Raw genomic sequence first — 20,461 nt, 5'->3', positions numbered from 1 at the left:
TTTCCTGTGGATTGAAGTGCATGCTAACTCGTATTTTCATTCTGTGAAATCAATCTTGCCATAGTTCATGATATTCATTGTGAATTTTGGTGTATTTCAGCCTACCCATGAAGGTTACTTTTCTTGCTTAGACATCTGGACGCTCTTCTTGGACTATCTGACTAGCAAAATTAAAAGTCGTCTGGCAGACAAAGAAGCAGTACTCAACAGGTAAGCAGTTGGGAAGCTGTCAGGATGTGACAGCTGCAAAGAGGCTTCATGGTCACCATGGAAGGGCTGTGAGAAATAAGCTGTTGCTTACTGCAGCTTCACATGTGGTTGAGTCCTCTCTTTTTCTAAAATCGTAAAGGCTAAAAAGTGTCAACATTTCACAGTCATTCAAAAGAATTCAAACTGAGCAAGTTGGGGTAAAAAAACTGTCACATATGTTGTGTGTGAACCTAGCAGCCAGAGGAAGAAAGCTTTGCAATTTAAAATAGAACTGCAACATGTTTTAGCAAATTTTAGAGCACATTTTAGCGCATATTAGAGGAGGAGGTCGCAGAGTAAGTTGCCTACTAAGTGTTCACACAGCTCATACAACTAATCAATGAATTAGGAAAATTTTTATTAGGATTTTAAAGTTCCTGTTTAAATGGAGGGTGTGTTTCTGAGAAATATTGATGAGACTGTGTTTGGAAGTTACAAGTTCCACTTACAGCTAGCAGAGGTAAGCATCAATTGAAACAGTGGTTGGCAGCTCTTCCTTTGTAGATGCTGTATCGTGAAATGGGTGGCTCTCTTATCAAAAGTCCCTTTGCTGCCATTTTAAAAATCTGGTGAATATACTGGTATCTTGGCTCAAGTTTTGGAGGCTTAAAAGTGCCATGGCTTGTGCCATGTTATGTTCTGCTGAGTGCAGAAGGAAGCTTCTTTCCCTTGAGCGCACTAAATATAAGTGGTGGGTTTTTGAGAGACAGCCTGGCATCGTAACAGCAAAGAACAAATGTGGAACTAGCTTACACCAGACAGCTCTCTTCCTTTCAGCATGGGAACTGTGGTTTTTTCAATTTCTCAAGTAGTAGGTATTTGCGTTTGAGCTTTGTTATAATTTCTTCCTAATTTGCTGCTCTCTGCCTAATGCTGTTGAACTCTGCCTTGGAGTTTTGCTCCTTCATCTGGCTAATGTGCATGTCATGTGTGTTGTCTTTGTGTCAAATGGTTTGTTATGGAGAAAATTGAAACAAACAATAGCTGTCTTTAGGCGATATGTCAGACTTTAAAAAAAGTAAAAAAAAGCATATAAGTGGTAGAAGCTTTGTGCTGTTTTGTCAGAACTACCCGTCCTTGGTGACAGCTTCGACAGCTAGAGCTTCCTGCACGCTCTCAGACATGTAAACACTGCAGTTTGACAGTCTGGGAGTGGTTGCACCACAGGAGTGCAGATGAAGTTTCCTGTTCTGTGGTTTATAAACTTTGCATTTTGTACACATTACAACTTTTACTACTGGATAAATTGCCAAATCCAGAGTTATGTCATCTGATTACAGAAAAGATGGTAATTCAGCCACCTTGCAGAGAGAGCTTTCAGCTGCCTAGCTAGTGATGCAGCTGACTAGTCTGACACTTGGATTGCATTGTGCTCTGAATTTCTGTTAGTGTATGCTAATGCCTGATTTTCCAACCTGATCTCGCCTAGGGAAGAGCATGACTTTTGCATTGGACTCCCAGCAGTTTTGAGAAAGTAGGTTTTTAAACCAATCTAACCAACCCCCCTTGAAATCCCTGAACTTTGGCATTGTGTCACCAGGAGTGGTTGTGTGCTCAGGTGGATCTGTTTTGCAGCTTGGCATTATTCTTAGGTGATCAGTGAGAAGGAGGGTCTTCTGCTGTGCTCTGTACCAGCTTCATAGCTCTGAGATGAAAAGATATTTTTCAGTGACATGCCTTTAGTGTTACACTACAAGTAGGAAAAAGTGCTGGCTTTGTTTCAGAGGACAAGAGCCTGAATTCTTTGGCCAACAGTGTAGAGAAAGAGTATAACAGAACAAATAGCCTCAGGAGAGGCCCCCTTTTGAGGCAGGCAGCAGTAACTCCGCCCTGTTTCATCTGTGTCTCATTCACTGCCCAAAAAGCAGAGCACCAGGCAGGCTGCTGAGGAGAAGCTTAAGCAACAAGAGGCTCTTGGTGCCTCCTGTTCATGTACATCTGCTGTTATTCCTGGCAAGCCACTCCTACCTGTCCTGTTTTGAACTCTTAGGCTGCTTCTATTTCGAACAGTTCTCCCTTTCCCTTTCAGAGGTAGAGGGTTATCAGATATTACCAAGGCTCTTTCCTTGCAGGTAGCCTGTGACCTGAAATAACGTGATACTCTTAATCCCAGGATCTCCTTGTTGTTTCCTTAGCAAACCTGTCAAACTGTGCTGCACGCTCTTTGCAGTGGCCACTTTAAACTGTCATCTGTTTTACCTGTCTCCGTTGCTGAAAGGGCTGTGGGCACAGCAATCTCTGCACAATCGTTTAATCAAGCTCTTGCCCTGTCTCCTCCATGGTCACAGGTACGAAGATGCCTTGGTTCTGTTGCTGACAGAGGTGTTGAATCGAATCCAGTTCAGGTATAACCAGGCACAGCTGGAGGAGCTGGATGACGAGACACTGGATGATGATGTAAGGAACAGAGTTGAACAAGGACAGCTGCAGGTCCAGATATTAACTATTGCACTTGTAGCACCTGGAATGTCTTTCCCAGAGCTTGTACTTTGGAATACAAGCTGAACAGCTGCTGCTGCTTCATTCTGTGTGGGGTTTGAAGTTTAAAGCAGCTTGAAATGCCTTTGACAAAAGTGTACTTAAAGTCACACTGAAAAGATATGACCTTTGTTTTAACTTGGTTCTTATGGGGGAAGAATACAGATACTTAGATTCTGATTGTCACAGGCATTAGGTGTCCACGTCTGGTGGCTGTGGAATTTAAATGCTGAAATATCCAAGACAAAAGCTTTAAGTTGTATATATTGTTAGTGCTTTTGTTTAAGCTTATTTCTTCTGAGTTAGTATTGGTAAGCATCATCTCAATACTGATAAGTGTAGAAGTGAACTAGGTGACCAAAATGGGTGAGGCCAGAGCACTGTAAGGGCAGGTTGTTCTGCAATAATGGGTGCTTGTTATCTGAGCAGTAACTGTGCTTTAGGAGTGAACGCTTGTGCCTTATCGCTCCAGGGAAACATATGCACGCGCACCCAAAGCATGGGTTGGCAAAATTATTCTCCATCAGATGTCTAGCAGCACATGAGAATCACAAAAGCAGCATCTCTTCAGTGTCTGGGTGTCTGCAAAAGCCAAGCTCTGGAAAGGAGCTAGCTAGTCCCAAGCATCAGTTAAGACCTATTGGTCTACAAAAAGCCATCTGTTTCCCTCAAAGTGCTGTGCTTACCTTGATGTTTCTTCCCGTAGCAGCAGACTGAATGGCAGCGGTACTTGCGCCAGAGCTTGGAAGTGGTTGCAAAAGTCATGGAGCTCTTGCCAACTCATGCCTTCTCCACACTAGTAAGTAGTTATCCAGACTAAAAGTGCAATATGAAATGAGCACCAGCTGCTGGAGTTTGTTGCAAGCTGTTCGATAGAGGCCACAGTGCCAAAAAAATAGGGAAATTTGGGTTTGGATCCAAAATCTTGTCAAGGGGAGACCAGAAATTGAAGGAAAAAAACTTGGGTTTTTTGGCTTTGTCAGATTTCTTGGTGTGTTCTGAAGAGAATCCTTCAGTGAGCATCTTGAGTGCTACTTGCTGGACACTAAGTAAGCTCTTTAGAAATTCCCATCTCTCAAAGTGTAAGCATTTGGCAGCAGTCCTTCACTGCTGTTTATCTTGGCCTTTATATTATGAGGCAGCGCTGTGAATTGGGCAGATGAGTGTCATTAGATTTTTAAGGAGAGTGAAATCTTTGTTTAAATGAAAGGCTAGCTATAAATGCTGAAGAGTGCCTCAGACAATTGGGAATTGTATCTGATAAACACAGGTAAGTGCTTCTCTCCAGCTAGTGCCACTGCTGTTGCTAGAATCGGTGGTGTAAAAATTGAGTTTGTATCATTATAATGGTTTTTGAGGAAGACATTTCCAGTGGAGTCCAAAATCCAGAGTGGTCAGTGCCTTTTCTCTGGGTGAGAAGAAAGGCAAGTTAAGAGCAGTGGAATCTCAAAGCAAGTTTAATTCTGCTGGAGATACTGCATACCTGGACCTCTGAACCATATTCCCAAGCAGCAGAGAAAATTGAGCTGCTGCAGAGGCAGAAGATGCCTGACCTGAACTGCTTTTTTAAATGATTATTTAAGAAACATTCTGGCTGAGATAAGCACTAGAAGTCTGTTACTAGAAACTCTGCAGTAGTGAACAAGGTAGTCCCCATACAAAAGTAGAAGTTCCTCTGCTGTGTGGTGGCACGACGTGAGTCAGCAAGAGGCAAACAAATGGAGCAGCTGTTTCTTCAGTGAGCACAGTGAGCATATGGGTCATATGGTGAAGAGCATGTGGCTTCCTTGAAGTTACACATTAACATGAGGAAGACTATCTGTTTTTTTTAAATAGTTCTCCTCCTGCAGTTACACAAAGGTGCTCAACTGTTAATTAGGCACAGCATGTTATAAACTTGATAGTGTGTGCTTTCTTGAGCCCTGCATTAGTTCATTCTTGTATACTGGATAATCTGGGAGATGCTCAAGCCATTTCACATGTAGTCTGCAGTGCTGTTGAATGCAGTGACTAGTCTATCAGTATCAAATAATTAAAACAGTGTACAGCGTCTGCCATTACTCTGTCCCATGCTGGACAACGAAAGGCTGCAGTTCCTTCTGCTGATAGATGAATGAATTTTCATGAAACCAACCACCTCAACTGTGGTGACTTTTGCCAATAGGGATTAAGTAAAACAATGCCAGACTGAAAGGGTTGGAAAAATATTCTTTCTGATGGGATGTCTACAAGGAAAAGGTCAGTGTGCAACTTTCCTGTATGTGTACAAATGCATTTAGGCACAACACAAATACAGTCAGATCACTGAAGTAGCTTGGCTGGCTGGAAGCTGCTTAGAAGGCTTCCTAGTCTGTGTGCACAGTGCACTCCCCCATGGCAGCATAACCTGTTGCTCAGCTGAAGTATCACCAGGACTGGGCACGTTTGCCCTCAGTGCTGAGTGATGGAGTAAGGCTGACACTCTGTTCCTGGACCAGGACTGTGGTGTTTGCTCCTGTGGCTGCTTTCCCCACGGGGCTTCAGCTGCTCTTGATGCAGCCTGCAGCTTGCCAACAGAGTGCTGCAGTACTTCCCTTCTGTTACAGAGGCACTGAACTCAACTTCTTTGGTTGAATAATATTTCGGTAGCTGCATTTTGAGAAGCTGATACTTACAGGTGAGGTGGATGCAGTGCAGGCTTCCTGCGCTCCAAGCTCTGCCTTTCCTCTGCTCTGTTTGGTCTGCATTTTTATATGCCTAGTGCTGTACCATCACTTACACTTGTCAGACCATTATCTTGTTAGGCTGATTGCTGGTATTTGTGGGCAAAGGAGAGCTACCACAAAGAAGTGCCTTCAGGGTGGTGATCTTTATTGTTTTCATGACAGCTATCGAGACATGAGAAGCTGTGGCATGCAGAATCAGCCCAGAACCTAGCACTTGTCTTTCTTCCGAGCATCTTTTTGAAGGCACTAGGGAAAAATAAAAAAACTGTGCTCTAACCAAGTAATTAGTAGTTGGGGTGTTGTCTGCCAAGCCCCAAAATCACACTTGTTTCTTGTCTCTTCTAGTTTCCAGTTCTGCAGGATAACTTGGAAGTGTATCTGGGACTCCAGCAGTTTGTGGTCACTTCGGGGACAGGTAATAACCCCCGCCCAGCACTGCAGACCTCACTCTTTGAATAGCTGATTGCAAAAGCACTCTAGACCTGCCTCGGTGCTGCTGCTTCTGTATTCCAGTGAGAATCTGAACACATGTATGGTGTCTAATGGCTCAGCAGTTAAACTCCAACAGCAGACAAAAGTCTAATAATGTGATTCATTTTTTTAATTGGTATGGTTCTTCCCTTGTTCTAGCACTTGAAATGAAGATACCATATGTGTCAAGAACAGGTATGCAGCATCAAATACTACAGTATCATGGATGGATAATGGTTACTTTTTTTCCTCCCACTAAAACTTATTTCAAGAAAGGTTGCGCTGCTGTCTGCTTTGCACTCAAATCTGGTGTGAAGTTGTCCACCATAGCTGCATTTTTATTTAGGCTTGAATTAAAACCATTGTGAGTCAGTGAGAAGGTGAAACATTTAGGATGTAGTAGTAGTTTCTAAAGACTTATCTAGCTGGTATTTCAGGAGCCTTTACATATAATCTACAAAGATACTGGTGCTCTCAACTGAATAAAAAGCATGAGCATAGCTTTGTTCTTGCTTCCTGTGAAATAAAGAAAGTAGTAGTAGTGAGATCTCTGAGGGGAGATTGTGGGTAAGGTTATACTTAAGTTTTCTGGTCATACCAAAAAAGGAATCTACTACATCTTCAATACTGCTATATGTGACAGAATGGGAATTGCTGTATAGACAGTTCAGGAAAAAATAATTCCAATTTTAGGATCATTTCAGCTGTAGGATAAGCAATGTGTAGGTTTTTAATGCTGTGGCAACAATCTGAATTAGAAGCTGTCATGTGGACTGGCTGTTTAGCTGATGGGTCAGGAGAAGTAGCTCAGATGCAGCTGAGGATTTGGAACTGGATGATAGTATGCTGGTGCCAACGGTACAAAATGGCAAGCTTGTTGCCGAAAACTTAATCCGAGATTAAATACGGGTGGTGGAAAGAAAATCAGATTTTCTTTGAAACATGGTGTTGCAGAACACGTTTGCTTTCTTAGGAAAAGGGTTGGACCACTTGGAGACCAGGTATCTGCAACCAAGTGGTAGGACAATTGCATAGGTAGTAAGATTAACAGATCTACTTACTGCTGTGTTTCTCATGTCTGAGAAATGTGAAGTGTTGTTATTTATTTTCATATCAGAAGCAAACATACTTTTGTTCCAAATATGCTTCTGCTGGAACACTTACTGCACTCTAACCAGCAGAGGGAGTACAGCAATGACCTTCTCCGAAGAGCTGGGATTGCTTTTTGATGTCAACAGATAACCAAAAAGGCACCTTTTTGTATAATTATTAGTGTCAAATAGAAGAAAAGAAATGTGTAAAAGGCTGAAATAATTGGTAGCATCCATTTCAACCTTTAAAGAGGAATATGAAGCGTGGCAGGCGGAAAAGTTGAACTTGTCTTTCCCAGTTTGAGTATTTCAGGCACTTGGACAGTGCTCCCATTTGAACTGTGACCCACTGCCGAGCTAATTTAAGAAGAATGCTTGTAATGTAATTAGAATAAACTTTGCATTTCCTGTAGCTTTGTAATTAGGTTTCCCATCCCAAAGAGCTGTATTTATTAGTCACAAGATTACGTGGTTTTTCTCGCACAAGATGTTTAAAGTATGAGTGTTCAGACTGCTAGGCTCTTAGTCAGTGGCTGTTAGCACTAGTGATTATTTACACTCAGGTCTTTTGGCTTCATTGCTAATGACCCATGATGTCGTTGCAGGTCACAGGCTGAACATCACTGCAGAGAATGATTGCCGCCGTTTGCACTGCTCCTTGAGGGACCTGAGCTCCTTGCTGCAGGCCGTTGGTCGTTTAGCAGAATACTTCATTGGGGATGTGTTTGCTGCCAGGTTCAATGATGCTCTTACAGTGGTGGAGAGGTAGGTATGGGAGGGGGATTGTCCTGTCCCTTCACCAGTACAAGGAGCAACTGTCACCACTGCAGACAGTGTGAAAACCAAGGTTTCTTTCTGCCTCCCCTTGTTGAGATTAAATTGTGATATGAAGAACTCAGCGGCCAGAATCTTAATTGTTACATTCATCAATGCTAAGTTTCCCAGATAACTTTGCAAATTCTTAACCAAAGAAATAACTAATAGGAGAGATTAAATAAAATCATTCGCTTGGAAGGAGTGAGGTACTTCTTTTCGAGCATCTGCATTTGTGATGCAGTGAAATGAGATGTAGAGTTTGATTACTTCAGAGCTGTGTGTCTCAAAGCTAAATCACCAAAAATCTCTTTTTTTAAGTGAAAAAACTGAAAGGCAGACATCATTCAATTCTTCCTCTCCAAGAAACGTAATTAGCACAGTTGCAAATTACAGAAATTCAGGATTTTACACAGCTGCCTTGGTTATGTTTCTCATTTCCATGCAGGAACATCGTACTTGTTCCATCTTCTCGCAAACAGTGAAATAGGCTCTAAATTATAGTCAAGTAAATGGTCCAAATCTTGTCTACATATTAGCTAAATATTGACACGGACTTGCAAAGAGCTGCCTTCAGATAGACGTTTGAGTGGATTTGTACATGTGTCTATCCGTATTACAGTCCCTTGACATTACCATGTATGTGTTCGCTTCCAGGTTGGTAAAAGTAACGCTCTATGGATCCCAGATTAAACTGTACAACATCGAAACTGCAGTACCATCTGTATTGAAACCTGACCTTATCGATGTGTGAGTATGAGACAGACACTGCAAATGGCTGTATCCAGATTTGGTACCTACGTGGGGTGGAGGAATTGTTAGATCTCGGTCTGGTGCTCTAGCCACTTGCTTGGCAAATGTTTGGAAAAGCGCATCTCTGCACGGATTGCTAGCTAACCAAGAGGGCACCTTCTTTTAACTGTTGAAGTTCAAGGCTGCTGCCAGCATTTTGGACCACTGTTTCCTCAAATTAATGTACTCGGATTAGTTAAAGAAAAATACATTTGTGATGAGAAGTAAAAATGCCCATTATATTGGCTCTAAAAGCAAACTCTTATTCTGCCCTGTATTAATGGCTATAAAAGCTTAGGTCTTTTGCAGTGTAATTAAATGATTAAATAAGTGTTACAATAGTGGTTTTTTAGGAAATGGATCCACTGTTGGTATGCAGTTCTAGCTTTATGGATTTTTGTGCTACCAAAGACAGATCTATGGCTCAGGTAAAAGTTGTTTTTCCTAGTACATGGTTTCAAGCTGTTGGCTTCTAAGACAAACATATGCCTTCCAGCTATGCAAGCCATTTCTGAAACAAATGAATGCCTTCGATCCAGAAGTTGACATTAAGTGTGAAATCTTGATGCTCCTAGTAACAGAACACCACTCTGACAGCCTTTTAGAGACCTTCCATTCCTAGGGCTGTGTAGTACAAACCTGTTTCCTGCCAACTGGCATTCTGTGAGCAGAATTTAAGGTTGTCCTTTTAAACACGTCAAGGGCTGGTTCAAGTTTGCAATTGGATGTATAGCAGCTCATTGAAAACCCCCACTAGATTTCATTGTATAGTTCCCTGGACTTCTCCTAATAATCCTAAATTACTAGCGCTGCGTTTTGTGCAGATTATATTCATTTAATGGTCTCTTGCCTTTTCTGATTTAAAATAATTTGGGAGGCTTTTTTCATGATCTGTTAATGAGGGATTTTCATCCTTTTCTCTGTCCAATGTCCCTGAAGAAACCTATGATCCCTTTTCTAACACTAGCCTAACAAAGGTACGTTGTCAAATATTTGGAGGACACCTCTCTATGGTACCAAAGAAATGTCCTGACTCAAAAAAATCTTAATATGGCGCTGTGCCAAAAATGTAATTAAAGTGTGGTTATAGTCAATCTACCAGCTGATTATAATTTGACCGTATCAATTTATACCTTTGGCTTAATACTGTTGCACAGTGGGTGAGTCCAGTTACAGCACAGCCTTGAATGTACAGGGTCTGGGACAGAAAAATAGTAGTAAGCAATTTTTGAAGAAAAAGCTGCCAGCTTTGTCTAAGAATACCAATATTCTTTCCCACTATGTTGTCAAAACTACCCACCGGCTCAGGACTCATGTCCTTCTGCAGATGTCCTGCTTATGTCCCTTTTATCCCGTGTATGTATCTTACCCTTGCGCTCTCCTCCACAGCCACGCTCAGTCCCTGGCAGCTCTGCAAGCCTACGCACACTGGCTTGCCCAGTTCTACAGTGAAGTTCATCGGCAGAACCCAGAGCAGTTCATCTCTCTGGTCTCCACCGCTCTGGAGGCCATCACACCCCTCATCAGCTCCAAGGTACCTCCGGCAGTGCTGGGCTTCCATCGGGAGTGGGAGAGCCTCGCGTGGCGGAGCTGTTGTGGTCAGGTGTCTAACGCTCTGCTCTGGACCACGCGGTGGCTCCTGGTGTCAGTCAGTCTGAGAGCTGGATGTCTGTCTTCCAGAGCCACAGCAAATCTCGTGTAGGGTGAGACCAAGAGCAACTCTAAGTAGCAGTAGGCCAAGCTAATACAAGAGTAAGCAACTTAGAGGCATATAAACTCAGTCTAATGATTTTATGGCTTGCAAGCAGGGAAGTCTCTCTTCCACGGTATTAAGGGGACTGACCTGTGCTCTGATTGGCAAATAAATACTGCAAACTGTCTTGCTTGTAAAAACCTGGTAATGGCAGCTCACTGTGCTGTCTGACACCGGTGTTGCATGCTGTGGTTCTGTGTGGTGGTGTTACTGGGCAGCCTGACCACCCTTTCTTTCAGGTGCAGGAGAAGCTGCTGCTGTCTGCATGCCACCTGCTAGTCTCTTTAGCCACCACAGTGCGACCAGTGTTCTTGATCAGCATCCCAGCAGTACAGAAGGTGTTCAACAGGATCACAGACACTTCTGCTCAGCGGCTTCCTGATAAGGTGATTTATCTCAGGCTTGAAGAATGTAGATTAGGTGTCCTTGGGGAGCTGTGCCTCAGTTTTTACTGTAGTGAGGTACAACATCAACAAAAGCCCCAGGGGCAACAGTTCTCTGTACTGTGGATATCCAGGAATCGCAGTGATATAGTTTGTCAGTAATGATCTATTCCAAGCAACAGCATAAGGAAAAAACACAATTACACCTCTTAGATCTTATTCCTTTCTCACTTGCTGACCCAGTCCCAGTTTCTGCATCATCTTTATAGTACAGGCACATTGATTCTGACATACAGTAAGAGTTTTCTGGGAAACTTACGTTAGCATTTCACATACCTCACTCCAAGTTAGTACTTATATTACAGAAGCACTGAAAAGCCACAGTGGAGGCTGGGATATGTTTGTATTGTGTGCTGGCATGGAGGCATAAAGTGCTGTGCAAGCATAGAAGCTTAGTGTGTAAACCAGACAAGGAGTAATGAAAGTGCTGTTATCTTTGTTTTATGAATATGAAGAACAGAGATTTACTGTTGCAGGGAAGGGCTGACAGACCTGGGAGCTGGTTCCAGCCCCTCAGCCATGGAGCTTTGCTTCTCTCTTACCTTGCAGAGCTGCTAGTTGTCACTTGGACTCACCTTCTGCTGTTGAACTCTTTCCTCAAACAGTGAGCACTGCTGATGTCTTGAACAGCCATAAAATGTCACTTCACTCCAGGGTTGTGCTCTAGCAAAAACTGAATTGCAAACATGGTAAAACTTTGTCTCTTTGCCTAATGTCTCATTTCTTCTAGGCCCAGGTGTTGGTGTGCAGAGCGCTGTCGAATGTGTTGTTGCTGCCCTGGCCAAATCTTCCAGAGAGCGAACAGCAGTGGGCAGTTCGCTCCACCAACCACGCCAGCCTAATCTCTGCCCTCACAAGAGAATACCGCCAATTAAAATCCAACGCCATCTTGCCACAGAGGAAAGTGCAGCTGGAGGACAGTAAGTACCAAGTTTCTTGGTGTGTGCTGTCTTCTGACAGCTGCAGTACAAACTGCTGATAGATGTCATTAAGCTGATTTTCCAATAATTGTTTTGGCTGAGAAACTGTATTTAGCATAAGGGGAGGATGGGAAAGGAGCAATTTGTATTTTCTTTCTTCTTTAGAGACCCTTCTGTGGGTGTGTAAAGGGCACTCTCATCCCAGGTTGCCTGTAAACTCTTCCATCAAAGTATTGTCTTCCTCAGTTGTGCAGGGAAGGTGGGATCAAGTTTGTGATAAAACTTTGAATAGCAGTGATTGCATTAGGAATACTTAAGAGCCTAATGCTGGGACCCTCTGGTATTGGAAACATTGACTGGAGGCGTTGTTAATGGAGATTATGGTTATAAAAACTTAAAGGGGAAAATAAGAATTTCTTCTGGACCTGGGAGTATTGTAGAGGGTTTATATATGGAGGAGGAGAGCCCTGAACTGCTGGGATCCAGGGACCTTTTGGAAGCTTCTGGGTATGTTTTGGGACTACTTTTGGGTGTGGTGTTCTGGCTTTTTTGCTTGGGTGTTTGTTTTTTTTTTTGAGAATCATTTTAAAAATTTAGAAGTATGCAGTGTCACAGCTTCTGACAAGCCTGACATGCTGGTCAGCTGTGTGCAGGGAGGGAGCATGGGAGAGGGTGGATTTCTCCTCACAAGAAGAGTATCAGCAGACTGCTCACATGGGTTGAACTGAGCCAGTTAAGTTCTCCCAGCGTTTGGGTTAGCTTATACAGTGATTGTGTATCATTTTGTTAGTTTCAGAAATAGAAATCTGCAGTGTGTTTTGCTGTCATAATGTGCTGCTTTTTTCTTGGCTAGTGTTTCTTTAGCAATAGCACATTGTGAATAATACTGCTTGCGCTCCCCTCAGCCTCTGCACCTGAGTAGTTGAGCAGTGGGTGTATCTGCAGGGCAGCAAACCTGTATAACTTAAGAAAGCAAGTAGCTAGTGACCTAATTGAACCTATTTAAAATATGAACATTTATTTAAAAACATTTTTGACACCAGCCTGGGTTTGGTGTACGTGCTGCCTTGTAGGTTGCTTTAATTACTGTGTGTGTGAACTTCTCTGTTACTTGCATCTGAGTAGTTTTGCCATGTACAGGAAGTATCACCTCTCTTATTTTGCAGCCAAAGTGATCATCCATCAGACACTCAGTGTTTTAGAAGATATTGTAGAAAGTATCTCTGGAGAATCCACCAAGTCTCGACAGATCTGTTATCAGTCGCTGCAAGAATCCGTGCAGGTCTCGCTAGCCCTCTTCCCAGCTTTCATTCATCAGTCAGGTATAACCATAGGACAGGTTTTAATGCTGTGAGTAGCTTTATGACCTACTGGTAACATCCGAAGTCCATCAGCTTAGAATCGTGGTGGTGTTCTTGTGAAGTGTGTGGGCTTGATGTGCCTAAGTGCAATGTGAGTCTGTTCTTCTGGGTGGGCTGGGATGAATCACAACAGGGAAGGGAGATCTCTGCCACCTAGGATACAGTTACGAAGGTCTGTCACACTTCCAGAAGATGGAGATGCCCTGTGCTGTGTTCAGCAGAGAAACAAAGCGGAGCTGATCCTGAGCACAAAAAAAAAAGGCGCTTTTAAATACACTGTCTGGCTATGTTTGCCATTCTCCAGAAGCTTGAAGACAAAGAGGATTAGATCTCATCAGATTTGGTCAAATGATGTGGGTTGGTTTTTTTCCCCTGTAAAGGAAAGGCTCCTGAGTTGTAACCAGGACTGCTGTTTGGCCAGCGACCCACATTTTGTGTCCCATCAGGGTAGCTCGAATGCACAGGACTGCAGCAGCTTCTATCATGAAGAGCGTTCCAGGAAAACTTTCTGGAGCTGAGTGGGATTTTCTCAGTGAAGCAGGCGTGGGGGAGCAAAACAAAGTTGAAACGCAGAGAGCATCCAAGACAGCAAGCTGATGCTGTGACTCCATGAACTGTTGTCAGAACAGGCTAGCAGCCTCACACAATTGCTACTTATTGGCTATAAAAGGCTATATGAAGGAGGAGTTGAGCAGCTTCAGCTTACTGTGGTTATTCAATAAAGTGTGTTGGGACTGATGAAGAATTAGCTGCGGTGCTGATCAGCTAACTGCATAACCACGTGCTGAAAATGACTTCTGAAGTTAGAAGGGTCTTTTCAGTTCCTGCCAAAAAAAAAAAAGCTGGATTCTGTCTCCTAGCTGCCCCAAGCTGTGTAGCTGTTTTGGATTTCCTTGTATTTCCTGTTAACCCTGTACAAGCAGTGAGCAACTGGAGATCAGCCCAGACCATCGCCAGAGCTTTCTCCAAGCAGAGCTTTCTCTGTAGGCAGACCAGACTAAGGGCCTTGCTGATAGTATCGTGTTTGGTCTGAGCTGCTTGGTGCTGCCAGTACTTGTCATCCCTGGCGGTTCTCAGAAGTGGATGAACAATCTCTAAGCCCTGTAGCACTGGCTGTTGGTTTCAGTTTCTAATGGCAACCCTGCTGCTAAATTTCCAAGAGTAAATGGGGTTCCCTGTACAGGATGATGCACTTGAATGTTACCTTAACGTGTTCTTTTTTTCTTTCCTGTTCTTATCTTAGATGTGACAGATGAGATGCTGAGCTTCTTCCTCACTCTGTTTCAAGGACTGAGGGTGCAGATGGGAGTGCCTTTCACTGAGCAGATCATACAGACCTTCCTAAACATGTTCACCAGGTATTGTCCCATGTTGCTCACTTCTTATCCCTTGGGATGATTTATCTTAGTAAGCTGCCTACACAATGGGTCCCTGCCCCTAAAGAGTGTGGTGTTTCTAACCCCTATGTGTCCAGACTTTTGTCATGCCCCAGGAATAAATCTGAGGAACATGCTTCCAAGTCAGAAGTGACCCAGCCCATGCTCATCAATCATACATGCCATCATGCAATTTCAGCTCCCCCATGGACTTTCTGGAAGTGTGTGATATGAACTGGACTCGTGCATTGCCTGTTTGCTCCTACCCATGATCTGAGGGTGCCCCAACTATCACTCAAGTTTTTGTTGGGGAGGGGAGGTCTATCAATCCTCAGTCAAAGCCTAGCTCCCTTCTGTGGCTTAATGTACTTGATTTGTATTAATTGACTAAGTTTAGAGGCACTGCCTTCTTACCTGTAAAGTAATTAAGCATGCAGGTCTCTAGGAAGGTTCCTTTGCAATGACTGTTTTTGTCATAGGGAGCAGTTGGCAGAGAGCATCCTCCATGAGGGCAGCACCGGCTGTCGGGTGGTGGAGAAGTTTCTGAAAATACTGCAAGTGGTGGTACAAGAGCCAGGCCAAGTGTTCAAGCCTTTTCTACCCAGCGTCATCTCACTGTGCATGGAGCAGGTCTACCCCATCATTGCAGAGGTAGGGCTGTTTTCACATGAGGTGGAGGAAGGGGGAGACTCAAAGGGAAGATTTGCTGGGGGTGTGGGAGCAATGAAGCTTCTAGCTTTCTAAGAGCTGTAAATGTCAGTCCCTGTGCACTGAAAACTGGGTGACTAGTCAGTGGGAACTGGAAGCAGTGTGGGTGGAGGATTGTGTCAGGAATTGTCAAGAGAGGCTAAAATTACAGGCGTGCTTAAAGCAGGAGGTAAAACTCAAAACTCAGTGATGTGTTCTTAGCATGATCCAAGAGCTGCTGAGTTTGGTGCCTGCCTTAGGAGCAAATGCTTTGATGCTCTTGGTACCTTGGCTGCAAAGCACTGCCCTGGGTGGCCACCTGAGAGGGTGCTGCTAGCGGTGGGATCCAGGGGATGAGTGTGGTTCCAACACAGGACCCTGCTTTGAGTTATTTGTTCTCTTCTCCTCCTAGCGCTCATCTCCTGATGTGAAAGCAGAGTTGTTCGAGCTGCTTTTCCGGGTCCTCCACCATAATTGGCGGTACTTCTTCAAATCTAGTGTGTTGGCTAGTGTCCAAAGAGGAGTAGCAGAAGAGCAGATGGAGAATGAAGCACAGTTCAGTGCCATTATGCAGGTAACTCGGCTCTTCCTACAGTTGCCCAGAACCCTTTCAGCAATGCAGCATATGCTACTTGTGGCAGTGCACTAAACACAGGGGTGATGGGGCTAGACTCTTGTCTTGAGTGAGGTCTTGCCTTCAGGAACCTCTGTAGATCAAAGTAGTTGCAGAGTGGTCTTGCTGATGTGCTCACAAGGCACAGTGCCTCACTGCGCGGGGAAGCAAGCACTTAGGAATGTTAATTCCTTTCCATGCCTCATCTTGCATCTGGACCTAAAAATATATTACTGACGCTGACCCATTTACTTCTCTGTTACAAGTCTTGTGGTTAGCACTAGGACAAACTATTGGTGCAGGAAAGTTTTCCTGAGACCAAGATGTCTTTTGGTTTGTATGGGCTTGTTCTATGCTGGGTCTGGTAGAGAAGGGTCAGTGGGGTAGTATCCTATAGCTTTTAGCCTGGAGAATAAAGAAGGCGGAGGCAGCACTAACCTTTTCAGGTTGGGGAATTAAAATTTTGAAGAATAACAGACTGTATTCCACATGTTACGTAGGTCAGAGCTGGCCAAATGAGTTCCTGTGCAGTTCCTAGATGTAAGAACTGTCTCCAAAACAGGTAGTGCAACTTAAAGTAAAATCGAAAAAAAAAAAAAAATCAGCCTCCTAATCTGCTGTCAGAGTACCTGGCATGGGGCCCTTCACCTCCAGCCCATGTCAGTGTAAGCAGAAGCCTGCTTGCACCATGCCCTGCAGTCTCAGAGCAGGGCTTGCTCCTCTGAGGGCACTGAACGCCGGAGCAGGGGCCCGTGTGCTTGTACTCAGGTGGGAGGACTTTTTGCAGAGCTGCCCCATCGTGGAGTGCTTCTGGAGACTGGATCCTTCCTGATTCACGAGTGAAGAGGGAGCTCTTGCACTGACATAAACTGTATTGGTGTTTCCCTCTGGCCTGTCCTTATCTGAGCATCTTTGGTGTGAATGAGGCCCAAGCTGGTCCCCATGCAGGGCTGGCTGAGCATCTTTTTCACCTGTAGCAGTGTAACATTCCCAAACTCACCTGAGTGCCTTGTTTCAGAAGATATTTACGTGGTAGTCTTGGTATTAACTTTGGGTTGGTTGACAATACTGTACTATTTGTTTTACTACTTGCCTCCTGTTGTTTTGATACCACACTCTTACTTAATGTTCTGTAAATGTTTTCCACACAGCCAGTGTTTTGTGTTCAAGATACTAAAAAATTTGTGTGTTGGTTTCCACCAGAGATCCGAGTCCAGAACTGGCTCAGCCTTGAAGGGACTTGGGCCATTTTTGTCAGGGGGAATAAACTCTTCATTCGTGACGCCTCGAAGCAGCAACTGGTAAACTTCTGCCTATCTCTGCACAGAGCTTACTTCATCTGCCTACATCATCTGTGCAGTGTTTCAGAGGCACTCAGGGTGTGAAAGATTTTATCACAGAGTTCTATCACAGTCTGTGCAGGGTCCAGTAAATTTTGTTCCTAGGCTCTTTACTGCTTCTGTAATGCCCAGGTCAACCTCCCAGCTCCCATCTTTATGTTTCTTAGTGCACTAACATGTTGGATGAGCCAGCAGTGTGCCCAGGTGGCCAAGAAGGCCAATGGCATCCTGGCTTGTATCAGCACTAGCGTAGCCAGCAGGGACAGGGAAGGGATCTTACCCCTGGACTCGGCACTGGTGAGGCCGCCCCTCGATGAGTGGGTTCAGTTTTGGGCCCCTCACTCCAAAAAGGCCATTGAATGACTCGAGCGTGTCCAGAGAAGGGCAACGGAGCTGGTGCAGGGTCTGGAGCACAGGTCTGATGGGGAGCGGCTGAGGGAACTGGGGGGGTTTAGTCTGGAGAAGAGGAGGCTGAGGGGAGACCTCCTGGCCCTCTACAACTCCCTGAAAGGAGGGTGCAGAGAGGGGGGATGAGTCTCTTGAGCCAAGGAACAAGCGCCAGGACAAGAGGGAATGGCCTCAAGCTGTGCCAGGGCAGGGTCAGACTGGCTCTTAGGAAGGATTTCTTTGCAGAAGGGGTTGTTGGGCGTTGGAATGGGCTGCCCAGGGCAGGGGGGGAGTCCCCATCCCTGGAGGGGTTGAAGAGTCGGGTTGACCCAGCGCTGAGGGATCTGGTGGAGTTGGGAACGGTCAATGTTAGGTTCATGGTTGGACTGGAGGATCTTCAAGGGCTTTTCCAACCTACATGATTCTGTTAAAGGCATCTGCCAGTTGCCTTGGTCTTCTGACTTGGATTAAGAACAAAACCTGTGCATGTGTTCTGGTTTTCTTCACGCTTGCCATGCTACCTTAAGCAGCGTCCCTGAGAAACAGCCAAATCCTTCTCGAGCAAACTGCCTGCCAAGGGAGCTGTGCTCAGCATCTGTGTTCCTCTTCAATGCAAGCTTGGCCCACCTGTTCCCAACGGACCCAGTTTAGCAACTGTTCTGCAAGAATATGACCATGTTTCCACTAAAATTTCTTCATTCCTGTTGGTCTGGCACAGTTAACTTAAACAACTGCCTGTCTTGTTAGTTTGCTGCACTGAGAAGCAGCAAAGGCTCCCAGAAGTTTGTTCTGGTGTCAGGGTGAAAATTATGTTCTGCCTGGCAGGTCTGATATTCATTGTAATATTGGTCCCCTTCCTTCAATTCTGCTTTGTTTGTAGGCATTTGGCCAGTCCTTCCTGCAACCTGACATTCACCTGTTCAAGCAGAATCTCTTCTACCTGGAGACGCTGAACACCAAGCAGAAGCTGTACCACAAGGTGGGTCCTAGTGTAATAGGTGGGTGCTGTTCTGAGACTTGTTTTAAACTACTCAGAGACCAGAGATCAGGATCTGGGGGCTTTTATGCCACAGCCTTTGGTTGGGTGCTGTGATCCTGATGTGTACGGCGCTGGTCAGAGTGGTGTTACCGCCTCCCTGATACTGCTGCATTGCTCACGGGAGGGATCCTGACTCTAGTCAAAGCAAAGCCTTGGTGTGTTCCCTCCTGTGACAATGAGGAAAAACAAAGAGCACACACAGAAGTAGAAATTGGGATCATCAGTGGGGCAATGGCTGAGTTCCACCAGCGTTCCCATCTGAGTCAGCAGCAGGGTATCCAGTATTTACAGTCAGGTCACTGCCAGGTGGCTGTCTCCATCGCTGCCGTGTAGGACCCGTCCTCCAGCCCCTCTAATTTAGACCTGTTAGCTGCTGTCTTGAAGAATTAAAGTTAGAATCCAGGGTCTTGCCCTTTTGGTTAGCCTGTGAAAGGAGAGCTTTCAGTTTCACATCTGTGGTTGCAACTGAAGGACAGCCCATCATGCTAACAGCTGCCTGTTGCAGACTTTCAGGCAGCTGGCCAGGTTCCCTGGCTTTCAGGAGCACTCTGCAGGGCTAAAACTGGCTCAAGTTTGAGTGGGACTTGATGCTGTTTGCTTAAATGCCAGTGCTTAAAACTTGGGTCAGATGCATGAGGATAAGTGTGGCCAAATTCACTGTTAACTTTAAAGCTGATATTAATCTAGTTTACTGGAGCCATTTGTGATGGCTTGGAAAATTATCCTTGTGCTCACAAGAGTTTGCAGACCCCGCTGACAGCTCAGAAGCTGCTGGTGTCGAAGTGGCCCTGTTCAGCCATGCCTGGTCTGAGCTTGATCGATTTGTCCTTCTGAAGCAACGTGCTGCCTGCTGTGGTCCCTCTGTGGTGTGAAGACTCCTAACTGTCTGCTTTTCTCTCTCACTGTGCAGAAGATCTTCCGGACAACCATGCTGTTCCAGTTTGTGAACGTGCTACTTCAGGTGCTTGTCCACAAGTCGCATGACCTGTTGCAGGAGGAGATTGGCATTGCCACCTACAATATGGCCTCGGTGGACTTTGATGGCTTCTACTCAGCCTTTCTGCCCGAGTTCCTGGCCAGCTGTGATGGTGTGGACTCGAACCAGAAAAACGTACTGGGAAGGAATTTCAAAATGGACAGGGTAAGAAGGGGAAACGCTGCAGCAGGGTGCCAGTATTCCCAGGATGCGCAGGGTTTTTCCTCCTGGAGCACTAGCAGGCAACCGTTCCTCCTGGAGCACTAGCAGGGCAGTGTTTTGAGGCAGAACCTTTTGTTCCACACGCTTCCATACTCAGCAATGCCGAGCCAAGGATTTTTCACTGTAGGTAGCAGAACTGCCATCTCTTCTCTCAGACTGCTGAATGCTGTGGGAGTTAGGGAATCTGTTTCCTGGGGGAAATTCTCATAGGGGTAGACTGACATTTTCTAGAGTGGGACACTCAGATCCTTGCCAAAATCTTGCTCCAGCTGCTGGCCAGATGTTTGAGGGTTACAGTGAAGACAACAGGAGAGTGTATCTGCAGTGGCCCACAATTCTTTCAAACCCCTCCTGTGTGTGAAGCAAATGGAGGGTCGGTAACCTCCCTGTGGAACATCATGGCAGTGCTGTAGCTTGCTTGCCCATTGAGTGCTTCCTCTCCCATGGGAGATTTGAGGCCAAGGAGCCTTGAGAGAGTCACTGGGCTCTAGAAGGCAGTTGCTCTTCAAGAAAATTAACCCTCACTATGGGGTCTGTGGCACTCAGGAGCTTTGGCAGGAATGCTGTTGGCAGTTGCTGCTGCAGATGGCCACGTCGTGACCGTTTGTGTAGTGCCTGACTGCACGCCGAGAAGCCGGTGCCATGAACAGAGCCCAGATCTCTAGTCAGCTCTGCACGGAGCGGCTCTGGAGCTGTCTGCTCCCTGTACGTGGGCTGCAGAAACTCGGGTTTCCTGGTCTCAGAC

The 20,461-nt window shown here is 45.1% G+C and overlaps 1 protein-coding gene across 6 annotated transcripts in view; it reads left to right on the top strand.

Annotated features, from left to right (window-relative positions):
* Nucleotides 1–20,461, top strand: part of XPO6 (exportin 6) — a 56,340-nt gene that overhangs the window by 35,009 nt on the left and 870 nt on the right. For 2 of the 6 annotated variants that reach the window (XM_074885430.1, XM_074885433.1), the window contains 16 exons: nt 101–210; nt 2,538–2,646; nt 3,434–3,526; nt 5,778–5,847; nt 6,063–6,098; nt 7,600–7,759; nt 8,465–8,557; nt 9,989–10,133; nt 10,592–10,738; nt 11,526–11,715; nt 12,882–13,037; nt 14,320–14,434; nt 14,932–15,103; nt 15,552–15,713; nt 18,360–18,458; nt 19,429–19,659. In XM_074885430.1, coding sequence (XP_074741531.1) covers nt 101–210; nt 2,538–2,646; nt 3,434–3,526; nt 5,778–5,847; nt 6,063–6,098; nt 7,600–7,759; nt 8,465–8,557; nt 9,989–10,133; nt 10,592–10,738; nt 11,526–11,715; nt 12,882–13,037; nt 14,320–14,434; nt 14,932–15,103; nt 15,552–15,713; nt 18,360–18,458; nt 19,429–19,659 — 2,088 coding nt within the window. The remainder of the gene's footprint in view (nt 1–100; nt 211–2,537; nt 2,647–3,433; nt 3,527–5,777; nt 5,848–6,062; nt 6,099–7,599; nt 7,760–8,464; nt 8,558–9,988; nt 10,134–10,591; nt 10,739–11,525; nt 11,716–12,881; nt 13,038–14,319; nt 14,435–14,931; nt 15,104–15,551; nt 15,714–18,359; nt 18,459–19,428; nt 19,660–20,461) is intronic. The other 4 variants (XM_074885435.1, XM_074885434.1, XM_074885431.1 and 1 more) reach the window with 3 other exon arrangements.

This window comes from Strix uralensis, chromosome 16 (genome assembly GCF_047716275.1).
Source record: "Strix uralensis isolate ZFMK-TIS-50842 chromosome 16, bStrUra1, whole genome shotgun sequence".
In the NCBI taxonomy this organism is placed as follows: Eukaryota; Metazoa; Chordata; class Aves; order Strigiformes; family Strigidae; genus Strix; species Strix uralensis.
This window is presented reverse-complemented; position numbering and strand designations above follow the sequence as displayed.